This window comes from Mytilus californianus, unplaced genomic scaffold (assembly GCF_021869535.1).
Source record: "Mytilus californianus isolate M0D057914Y unplaced genomic scaffold, xbMytCali1.0.p SCAF_26, whole genome shotgun sequence".
Classification (NCBI taxonomy): domain Eukaryota; kingdom Metazoa; phylum Mollusca; class Bivalvia; order Mytilida; family Mytilidae; genus Mytilus; species Mytilus californianus.
Window position 1 is genome coordinate 678514 of NW_026262675.1, and position 12372 is coordinate 690885.

Consider the following 12372-nt stretch of genomic DNA (forward strand, 5'->3'; position numbering starts at 1 on the left):
ATACCAACAGTTAGTATGATAGTCCTAGGTTAAGATAATTTTACTTAGATAAACATAATTAATGCTTGATAAGAATATGATTAATCTTGGTAAGAATACAATTTTAACTAAATAACAATCATTACAATAACTGAGATGGCCATACAAACTTTCATAAAAAGTGAGTTCTATCATTATGGATGGCGGGTTTATTGTGTTCTTAGTTGCATCTCAAATGATTCTTTCTGAGAACAATCTTTAACTAACCTTGGCATACTTATCTCACCTGTTAAAAATAAAAACAAAGTTTAACTTGTAAAAATGAAAGCTATCATTCAACGTGTTATGCAAGCAAGTGTGACAGGTAGAATGCAAAATATTGAGTTATAAAAGGCAGGCAGTAGTTGATGAAACTAACACATCAGAAGAAAGAACTCATTATGAGAATACAATAATACCCTAAAAAATGACGGTTGAGTTCTAGCAGAGGCATATCGATTTGTCTCTGGTTCTAGATAGAAAGAATAATGATAGTTGGGTTCTATTCTTACAACTGTCGAACTTAAAGTTTTAAGTAGGATTGAAATTTCCAAATGTTCTCTGTAAAATTTCAAGAAGAGGAAAGATCAGAAATGTAACGAATTCATAGGCCAGTCCCCCCTCCCCCCTTTTGTGGGAAAAATTTGGTTGATTATATAGGGAATCACTGAAGCATGACTGGAGCGGGCCCCCCTTAGGTCAGTCAGTGGGCCCCCTTATGAAAAGTTCTGGATCCGCCACTGGAATTAAATAAAAAAATACTGAGTTAACTTTATGTGTTCAAGTATATATATATAGTCTCTGGTTTATTTTAAATTATCTACACATCAAACAAAAATCAGGAATCATAAAACTCCAATCCAAATTTAATTGATCTAAAAAAAATGGTTTTAAACATTTTATAATTTATTAGGCAAAAAAATAAAAACTCAATTGTTTCCTGCTTTCTGGCAAAAAAAAATAGTATTGGTAGGCAGTTAATCTTTTACATAGACTATATAAGAAAATGTTCTTGACTAACAGTGCTTAACCAAGAATGTCTGGTCTTAAGTGGTGCTAAATCAAATTCAATGTACATCCTTAAAATGTGTTGGGTAAGCATGAAAATTTAGAAAGGCAGGACACAGAAATATATTTTTTTTTGCCTGAATTAAGAGAGATATTACACATCTACAATGTATGAGATAGCAACTAAACAACACAAATAACCTAAGTATGTATATTAACTGGATTCATATCAAGATTTCTACAAATTGAAAGAACAAATATGAATCTGAATGAAACCAATTAATTTACAATCTTTATTTTTGTGACTAACTAGCATCCAAACTTAATCTATATCACACTCAATGCTACAGTACTAGGCATTTATTATGAGTAAAAAGATAGGCAAGGTAAACAGCAAATAGACAGCAACCCAGATAACCAAAAACACCTAGAGGTCAACATTAAGGTGTCAAAATTGTATTTGACTGTCTATCAGTCCCTTCATAATTTGACAGCAATAACTATTAAAAAATTATTTTTAAAACTTATCAGTAGTTTAGCAAGTGATATAAAAATAAGAAGATGTGGTACGATATTTGTAAATAATATGAGAGATTCATGTTTATCAGTATATTATTGGTGCCAGTAAAATAAGTAGCATCTTTAAAGATCTCATATTGTCTACAACATATTTAAATATCATGAAATGGTAATTCAACGAAGATGCACTCTTTAAATAAGTATTTTTTAAATACTGTGCAAAAAAGTCACTACTAATTCTTTTCGTCTATAAAGATGAAACAAGGAAGCTCCTCTAAAATTTGGTGATCTTTACATTTGTCATTCTGTAGCTTTTGGACTTTTTGTGCCAAAAAAGTATTCAAAACTTCATAATTATTTACCTCACTAATGGGTTGATGAATCATCACTCTTTGCCGAAAAAAAAGTAGCCTGAACTAGATGGTATCATATGTCCCAGGCTTTTTTGCATATATAAGGAGTCTAGTGAAAATGGTGTAATGTTAAAAAGTAAGTAGTTTATTCAGGCCTTACAGGGAAACATTAACAACAAACATAACCTTCACTTAGGCTGTGAGGCTTATACACTTTTCAGATTCTTTTGATTTGTATTCAACTTTTATCACTGTCCAGCACACATTTTGAATGAGTATAACTTCTTATTGACAGAAATTTTGATCTTTTCAGTTGATGGAGAAGTTATTAATTCTATTGGTAAAGGTTTGTGTGTATTGGTTGGCATCACAAGGAAAGATAAAGCAGGTGAAATGGACTATTTGTGAGTTTGAAAAGTACAAATAAGCATTTATTATTATAATACTTAATTTTGGGTTGAATTGTTGACAGAGTTGAAGTATGCATGAAAACAATAGACAAAACATGCAGTAAACAAATGATATACTGGAACTCATTTTTGAAATATTTTGTTGTTTCTTATGTGAAGTGTTGAACAAATGCAAATTTACATTATGAAAAACAGCCTAAAATACTTTTTAAATATCAGTTAATCAGAACAAATAACTAATTCATGTTGTAGTTAAGTATATTCATTAACCTTATAAGCAACATTATGAACCTATTTGTAAACACATACTTGTATAAATAATACTGAACCCATTTCACAGGTTCTTACTTAAGAGTTTCTATTTTAGAGCTAAAAAGATAGTAAATATACGCTTATGGGATGATGAAGTTAATGGTAAAAAATGGGATAAAAGTGTCAAAGACCTGGGATATGAAATTCTATGTATAAGTCAGGTGAGATTTTTAGGATAAATCTGTGAGATAGTCATCCTAATCTGTACTTGAAATAGATTTTCTCAACTTCTTAACTTTTAAATTTTTAGTGTTATCTTGTATACATTAGAGCAGATATAAAGATGTTCTGAAAATAGGTTTATAAAAGAATAATTTCAATGAGATTTTGCTTATCCATATCTTAAAAAACTCCTCCCCTTGCTTGGTTTAATACCACCAAACACCATATACAATGATGTATATATATATTCGGGTTTAACTGTTTTATTGTATAAATTTCAAGATTGTTATAGTTTAATCAAAGTAGATTGATATGATTCATTTGACATCCATGATCATAATCATACTGATGAAGGATATCTGTTATCCGAAATATTTATAAATAATTACATTCATATTTTTCTTTTTTTGTTATTGGTGTTGTTTTGTACACTTTTCAGGCGTTTATATAATTTATTTATTGTGTACATGTATTGTTACTCGTAACGATCCAGCGCCCTTGTGGGAAAGATCGTTGACTATTATTCAGACGTTTTATATATATATATATATCAGTAGAAAGTGACTATTGAAATATTTATCTATTTTAATACCAGTCTTAATTTCCTGACATTCAGTTCAGTGGACAAATATTTACTGGTCTGAACATTATTTCACTGGACAATCAATAATTATATGACTAAAGATTTCAAAAGAGTTTAGCAAACATTTGATCAAGTTAATCGCATTTACTGACTAGACAAGGATTTTACTGGTCTTTATAATTTTTGCGGTCGTATATTGGTATGACGTTGGCGTCGTCGTCTGAAGACACATTGGTTTTCGCACTCTAACTTTAGTTTATGTGAATGGATCTCTATGAAATTTTACCATAAGGTTCAATACCACAAAAGGAAGTTTGGGATTGATTTTGGGGGTTATGGTACCAACAGTTAAGGAATTAGGGGCCAAAAATAAGCATTTTTATAAGACCGCAAAAAAAATTTTGTGCTCGTATATTGGTATGACGTTGGCGTCGTCGTCGTCCGAAGACACATTAGTTTTCGCACTCTAACTTTAGTTTAAGTGAATGGATCTCAATGAAATTTTACCATTAGGTTCAATACCACAAAAGGAAGGTGGGGATTGATTTTGGGGTTTATGGTACCAACAGTTAAGGAATAAGGGGCCAAAAAGGGGCCAAAAATAAGCATTTTTGTAACTTCCAGACATAACTTGTGTGTAAGTGTATGGATCTCTCTGACATTGTACCACAAGGTTCCATATCACAGAGGGAATGCTGGGATTGATTTTGGGGGTAATTGCCTCCAAATTTTAGGAATAAGGGGCCAAAAAGGGGCAAAAAAACAAGCATTTTTCTAGTTTCATGACAATTACTTGTGTGTAAGTATATGGATCTTTATGAAATTGTACTACAAGGTTCCATATCACAAAGGGAAAGCTGGAATTGAGTTTGGGGGTAATTGCCCAAAAAGTTTAGGAATAAGGGGCTAAAAAGGGGCAAAAAATAAGCATTTTTCTAGTTTCCAGACAATAACTTGTGTTAAAGTGTATGGATCTCTCTGAAATTGTACTGCAAGGTACCATACCACAAAGGGAAGGCTGGGATTGATTTTGGGGGTAATTCCCTCAAAATTTTAGTAATTAGGGGCCATAAAAGGGCAAAAAAACAAGCATTTTTCTAGTTTCAGGACAATAACTTGTGTGAAAGTGTATGGATCTTTCTGAAATTGTACTACAAGGTTCCATATCACAAAGGGAAGCTGGGTTTGAGTTTGGGGGTAATTGCCCTAAACGTTTAGGAATTTGGGGCCAAAAAGGGGCCAAAAAACACATTTTTCTAGTTTCCAGACAATAACTTGTGTTCAAGTGTATGGATCTCTCTGATTTTGTACTTCAAGGTACCATTCCACAAAGGGAAGGCTGGGATTGATTTTGGGGGTAATTCCCTCAAAATTTTAGTAATTAGGGGCCATAAAAGGGCAAAAAAACAAGCATTTTTCTAGTTTCAGGACAATAACTTGTGTGTAAGTGTATGGATCTTTATGAAATTGTACTGCAAGGTTCCATATCACAAAGGGAAAGCTGGGTTTGAGTTTGGGGGTAATTGCCCTAAACGTTTAGGAATTTGGGGCCAAAAAGGGGCCAAAAAACAAGCATTTTTCTAGTTTCCAGACAATAACTTGTGTTCAAGTGTATGGATCTCTCTGAAATTGTACTGCAAGGTACCGTATCACAAAGGGAAAGCTGGGATTGAGTTTGGGGGTGATGAATCATAAGGGGGTTCAAAAAATTGGGGGGGGGGGGGATTTTTTTTCCCTTTTTTTTCTTTAAAATTTTCCATTTTAAATTGGTTATTTCTGATTTATATACAAACGCAAATAATAATGATATGGTTTGAATAGGTAAATTAAATTTTTTTAAGTTCTTAGACCACTTTCATTCTGTGTCAGAAACCTATGCTGTGTCAAATATTTAATTACAATCCAAATTCAGTGCTGTATCAAGCTTGAATGTTGTGTCCATACTTGCCCCAACTGTTCAGGGTTCGACCTCTGCGGTCGTATCAAGCTGCGCCCCAGCGGAGCATTTTATTGTAACTTCCAGACATAACTTGTGTGTTAGTGTATGGATCTCTCTGACATTGTACCACAAGGTTCCATATCACACAGGGAATGTTGGGATTGATTTTGGGGGTAATTGCCTCAAAATATTAGGAATTAGGGGCAAAAAAAGGGGCAAAAAACAAGCATTTTTCTAGTTTCATGACAATAACTTGTGTGTAAGTGTATGGATCTTTCTGAAATTGTACTACAAGGTTCCATATCACAAAGGGAAAGCTGGAATTGAGTTTGGGGGTAATTGCCCAAAACGTTTAGGAATAAGGGGCCAAAAATAAGCATTTTCTAGTTTCCAGACAATAACTTGTGTTCAAGTGTATGGATCTCTCTCTCTGAAATTGTACCACAAGGTTCCATATCACACTGGGAATGCTGGGATTGATTTTGGGGGTAATTGCCTCAAAATATTAGGAATTAGGGGCCAAAAAAGGGGCAAAAAACAAGCATTTTTCTAGTTTCATGACAATAACTTGTGTGTAAGTGTATGGATCTTTCTGAAATTGTACTACAAGGTTCCATATCACAAAGGGAAAGCTGGAATTGAGTTTGGGGGTAATTGCCCAAAACGTTTAGGAATAAGGGGCCAAAAATAAGCATTTTTCTAGTTTCAAGACAATAACTTGTGTTCAAGTGTATGGATCTCTCTGAAATTATACTGCAAGGTACCATACCACAAAGGGAAGGCTGGGATTGAGTTTGGTGGTGATGAATCATAAGGGGGTTCAAAAAAATTTTTGGGGGGGGGATTTTTTTTTTTTTCCTTTTTTTTCTTTTTTTCCTTTTTTTCTTTTAAAATTTTCCATTTTAAGTTGGTTATTTCTGTTTTATATTTAAAAGCAAATAATAATGATATGGTAGGAGATACACACCAAACAGGATGTGTAAATTATTATATAATAAGTATTGTGCAATAGCAAGAAATTTTCAATTGCACAGTATTGCACAATAGCAAGAAATCTTCAATTGCACAGTATTGCGCAATAGCAAGAAATCTTCAATTGCACAGTATTGTGCAATAGCAAGAAATATCCAATAGCACAATATTGCGCAATAGCAAGAAATTGTCAATTGTACAGTATTGCGCAATAGCAATAAATATTCAATTGCACAGTATTGTGCAAAAGAAGATACTTCGTATAAATTGCTTATTTCTTGACCAATTTCAATGGGGTTTTATTCTTGAATTCTTGGGGTTCTTTAATATGCTGATTCTAACCGTGTATTAAGTTTTTGGATTTTGGGCCCCATTTTTAAATTGGTCCACATTGAGGTCCAAAGGGTCCAAAATTAAACTTTGTTTGATTTCATCAAAAATTGAATTATTGGGGTTCTTTGATATGCCGAATCTAGCCGTGTATTTAGATTCTTAATTTTTGGTTCCGTTTTCAAATTGGTCTACATTAAGGTCCAAAGGGTCCAAAATTAAACTTAGTTTGATTTTAACAAAAATTGAATTCTTAGGGTTCTTTGATATGCTGAATCTAAACATGTATTTAGATTTTTAATTATGGGCCCAGTTTTCAAGTTGGTCCAAATCGGGGTCCAAAATTAAACTTTGTTTGATTTCAACAAAAATTGAATATATGGGGTTCTTTGATATGCTGAATCTAACCATGTATTTAGATTTTTGATTTTTGGGCCCCATTATCAACTTTGTCCACATTGAGATCAAAAGGGTCCAAAATTAAACTTTGTTTGATTTCATCAAAAATTGAATTCTTGGGGTTCTTTGATATGCTGAATCTAACCATGTACATGTATTTAGATTTTGGATATTGGACCATAATAGGTGAATGTCCAATTTAAAATTTTTAAGTTCTTAGACCACATTCATTCTGTGTCAGAAACCTATGCTGTGTCAAATATTTAATCACAATCCAAATTCAGAGCTGTATCAAGCTTGAATGTTGTGTCCATACTTGCCCCAACTGTTCATGGTTCGACCTCTGCTGTCGTATCAAGCTGCGCCCTGCGGAGCATTTTATTGACTGTTGAGCTGGGGAACCCTGCGAAAACATACATGACTCTTGGGCACCTGTGGTCTTCAGAAATTGGCCCGAGAACACAGTTATTTCATAGTGCATTTCTTTTAGACAATAAATTCAAATTAAAAAAATCGCACCTGCTGTATCTCAAAAAGATTTTTACAGTGTATTGTACTACTTTTGGGACAAATAATATAAAAATTATAGAAAAGTCTACCAGCTCTTACTGAAAATATGGACAATTCTATTTTAAGGGGGTCTATAATTCAGTTTGACAGCTTCAGACATACTAATTTTTGACTTTTTTTAACTGGACCACATGACTACTTTACATTAGATTCATCACCCAAATTTTTTTAACATGTAATTTCACTCCCATACTTAATATTTCATGCATAAAATATAAAGAAATAAATTTGGAAAGTGTATGAAAAAATTTTGCAAGTTATACACTGTCCACACCTAAGGGACTATATTTGTAGACAATGAAAATCAAAGGACGATAACTGTGTCCTTGGACCAATTGGTAACATATGTGTATATCTACACATCACTGGAATCTATCCTATCATATACTATAATATGAATTTTAGGAGGTTAGATTCTTCTGCAAGTATGGTATTCTGTCTAATAAAATTTCAAAACTATGAACTCATGAAGAGACAAAACATAGAAATAACCTCTTTTACAGTTCACTTTAGCACTAGAGATGAAAGGAAATAAGCCAGACTTCCATGATGCAATGAATCCTGAATATTCAGAACCATTTTACAACGACTTCTTAGATTTGATGAGATCCATGTACAAACCAGAAAAAGTCAAAGGTTTACATTTGCTATACTTCTTTTGATTTATATACAAAACTTGGATGACTAATGAATAGTAATCAATTGCAAACAATTTTATTATTCGGTTTTACTGGACAATCTTTTAACAGTTAACAAATTCATTATCTTTATGCTTACTGGCATTTTCCACCTCAGAAAGCACTCATGGCTCAATTAAAACATAAAAAGTCTTTCATTAAAATGTTTTAAGAAAGGCAACACAAATTTGTGCTAAATCATTTGTAAACTGAACTAATTTTATGACATGAATTTATTCTAGGTGGTGTGTTTGGAGGTTACATGCAGATACATATACAGAATGATGGTCCTATTACTATACCATTAGATACTCCAAGTAGTTTACAGGTACCTGTTAAGGAAATATTATATCAATATTTTGTTGGCCGTATATAGGATTGATAGGTACCTTTAAGGAATGGGTACAGATGAGGGATGGTTATTATTAAATGAGATAACAACACAGATGAAATATAAATTAACATGGAATCATCTTGTGAAGAACTATAAAGATTCCCTCAGACCAGTTTGATACAAAGGATACAAAATTGAGAATGGAAATGGGGAATGTGTCAAAGAGACAACAACCCGACCATAGAGCAGACAACAGCCGAAGGCCACCAATGGGTCTTCAATGCAGCGAGAAACTCCCGCACCCGGAGGCGTCCTTCAGCTGGCCCCTAAACAAATATGTATACTAGTTCAGTGATAATGGACGTCATACTAAACACAAGAAACTAAAATTAAAAATGATACAAGACTAACAGAGGCCAGAGGCTCCTGACTTGGGACAGGCGCAAAAATGCGGCGGGGTTAAACATGTTTTTTGAGATCTCAACCCTCCCCCTATACCTCTAGCCAATGTAGAAAAAACAAACGTACAACAGTACGCACAGTAAAACTCAGTTTAAGAGAAGTCCGAGTCCGATGTCAGAATAGGAAACAAAAGAAAATAAACAACAGACTACTAGCAGTTACTGACATGCCAGCTCCAGACCTCAATTAAACTGATTGAAAGATTATGTCTTCATCATATGAATATCAGGCACAATCCCTCCTGTTAGGGGTTTAGTATTATACCATCATAAAATATATGAGAAGAACATAACCCGTGTCATGCCAGCAACTGGTTTTAGAATAAATATATTTAATTCTGATGCAAAGACCCTATAAGTGAATCAATATTAAAGCCAAAATATGCAATCTTTAATGACTTGACAACAGTATCGTAACTATATCCCTTCTTAATAAGTCTGTTTAAAGGTTTTGTTAGCTTTTGAGGTGAATACTGACATTTTTGTGCTTTGTAGAGAATATTACCATAAAAGATTGGATGTGAAATACCCGAACGTATAAGATGTCTGCATGTTGAGTTATATTTACGAATGATGTCCTTATACCGATGATAAAATTTAGTAAATGTTTTGACTAGTTTATGATATCGAAAACCCTGGTGTAATAATTTTTCAGTAATACATAAATTTCTCTCGCTAAAATCTAATACGTTGTCACATACACGAGCGAATCGTACAAGTTGAGATATATAAACACCATAAGATGGTGACAAGGGAACGTCACCATCTAAAAATGGATAATTAACGATAGGAAATGAAAAATCATCTCTTTTATCATAAATTTTTGTATTAAGCTTCCCGTTAATTATATAGATATCAAGATCGAGGAAAGGACAGTGGTCATTGTTAGTATTAGCTTTATTTAAAGTTAGTTCAACAGGGTAAATTTCTTTAGTATACATACTGAAGTCGTCATTATTGAGAGCCAATATATCATCCAAATATCTAAAAGTATTGTTAAATTTTTGTATCAGATGTTGTTTCGATGAGTCTTTGCTGATTTTAGTCATAAATTGTAACTCATAACAATACAAAAACAGGTCTGCAATAAGTGGTGCACAGTTAGTCCCCATTGGAATTCCGATAACTTGACAATATACGGAATCTCCTAAGCGAACAAAAATGTTATCAAGTAAAAATTCAAGGGCAGATATAGTATCAAAGCATGTCCAATTGACATAGCTCTTTTGTTTGTTGCTACTAAAAAATGACCTAAAAGAGTTTGAACATATGTATTCGCATTCCGACTTTTTAAATGCCCATTTAATTAGGTGTGTGAATTTTTTCTTAATAAGAATATGAGGCAAAGTGGTATATAGGGTAGAAAAATCAAAACTTTGAACAGATTCAAAATCACCAATATATGCATGCAATTTATCAAGTACTTCCAACGAGTTTTTGACACTCCAAAAGTAGTTAATTCCACTATTTTCAAAGGCCTTATTTGAACAATTTATTATCAGGTTTTTCAATTTTGATTGTACCAAGTGTACTAGTAAGTAGAATAGACAATTTAGTAGTGGAACAATGACTTGAAGACGAAATAAATCTATATTTGTAAGGTAATTTGTGTAGCTTCGGAAGCCAGTACATAGTTGGGACTTTCATTGTATTTGGTTCTGCTTGTAAAGAAGTAGCTAATAGTTTATGTTTGTTACAGATATCATTTTCTGAAAATGAAGTCAGTTGGAATGTTGGTGAATTCGTGATTTCCTTTTGCAGAACCTGAATGTAAAATTTTCGTCAAACTATAATGATATTATTAGCAGATTTATCAGCCGGGACAAAAACAAATTCCTTGGCTAGTTCTTTTAGTTTATGTTTGATACGAGAAATAGGATTTTTATGGTTGTTGTTAAGAGTAAAATGTTCTTTAAAATGTTGTATACGTATATCAACTATCTTCATTACTGAATTAAAAAAAGAGTCCAAAGATTTTTTGTCAGCTTTTTCCCGTTTTATCCATTTCAAACAGTAAGCACGAAGTGAGTCGTGGATGATATTACGACACTCATTCCAATTAATAATTGACGGGGGACGATATTTAGGTCCTTTACTGAGGAATGATTTTAACTCTCGGTAGTACATTTAGTGATCAAAATGGCCCTAACTTGAAATTACCTCCATATTTCTTCAGATTTGAACAGAAAAATTAATCTTCTTTTTATTCATTGTCATCATTTGTACCTTATTCAGGTAGTTTCTGCCTTTATGTGGCCATGTAGATGCCATATTGGTCACTGGTCATTTATACTAATTCTTTCTGATGCTTGATTACCTGAATACATGAAAATAACTTAAATATGGTCTTTCTCAATTTAAATTTTTGCGCTAAATTCTTGCACTGTGTTATTCAGTTAAATTCTTGCACTGTGTTATTCAGTCAAATTATGACCAAAAACTTCTATTTATTTATGTGTTATTTTTTTCTAAACATTTAAATACATTGGTGTTAAATTTATTATACAAATTTAAATGGCTTTATTTTTTTTTAAAGAACAAAAGAACAGTAAATTGTATCTTCTCATCCTAGTTAGAAGCATAATTAGCAATTGCTCAAAACTATGAAAAGAGTTGTTGGTACCATGAATGTATGTGGGTTAATATGTTAATTATGGTCTTTTTCACTACATTTGTAAAGGCTGATAGAAGCAGATTTGATTTTCTTGCAGATTAGTGTTGGATTTCCCTTTCCCCAACCAATATAGCCATCACATTTATCATGAATAGAAATATGTTGCAATTTTAGTTTTTTTATATTCATAATTGATGCAACAAATGTCTGTTTTGACAGATATAGTCCTTAAATGTTCCATGTAATAAAAAAAATGTAATTCTATTTTTAATATCTTTTCAGGATCCTAATTTTCTGTTAAAGCAGGAGAGGAAGCAAGAGGCAGCGCGAAAAAGAGATCAGAGGAGTAAAAATAATAGTGAATCCAAAAACTCTGATAAAAAATCAAGTACTGTTACATCACAGGAACCTCCTTCAGAAATTCAAGAGACATCAGACTCTTTAAAAAATGTCAGTCTATCTCAAGAAGAAACATAACATTATTTAGAGCAAATAAAAGAAAATTATTTATGGCTTTTTAAGGAAGGAAGTTCATACATGTGATGGACTGTGAAACTAAGATCAGGAGTTTGGGAAATTTTGGTCAGGAGATTAGGACTCAGATCAGGAGGTTTTTAATCGACATAAATTCTGTCAGGTATTGTCAGGTAATGTCAGTTACACCAGATATGTTGGGCTGAAATTTTTCATTCATGAAATATTTCATACACA

The 12372-nt window shown here is 32.7% G+C and overlaps 1 protein-coding gene across 1 annotated transcript; it reads left to right on the plus strand.

The window, feature by feature from the left end:
- The first annotated feature begins 236 nt into the window (after window positions 1-236).
- LOC127732623 (D-aminoacyl-tRNA deacylase-like) lies at window positions 237-12171 on the plus strand. The gene is made up of 6 exons (XM_052241705.1): window positions 237-343; window positions 2212-2302; window positions 2676-2781; window positions 8079-8211; window positions 8495-8580; window positions 11944-12171. Exons 1-6 carry the CDS (start codon window positions 301-303, stop codon window positions 12136-12138), a joined length of 654 nt encoding a protein of 217 aa, XP_052097665.1. The 5' UTR covers window positions 237-300; the 3' UTR covers window positions 12139-12171.
- The last annotated feature ends 201 nt before the right edge of the window (window positions 12172-12372 follow it).

Bases quoted from the DNA above. Each gene is read 5' to 3' on its own strand.
- LOC127732623 (XM_052241705.1), top strand. From the start codon at position 301: ATGAAAGCTATCATTCAACGTGTTATGCAAGCAAGTGTGACAG. The intron at 344-2,211 runs GTAGAATGCAAA...TGATCTTTTCAG, and splicing joins TATGCAAGCAAGTGTGACAG to TTGATGGAGAAGTTATTAAT. The intron at 2,303-2,675 runs GTGAGTTTGAAA...TTTCTATTTTAG, and splicing joins GCAGGTGAAATGGACTATTT to AGCTAAAAAGATAGTAAATA.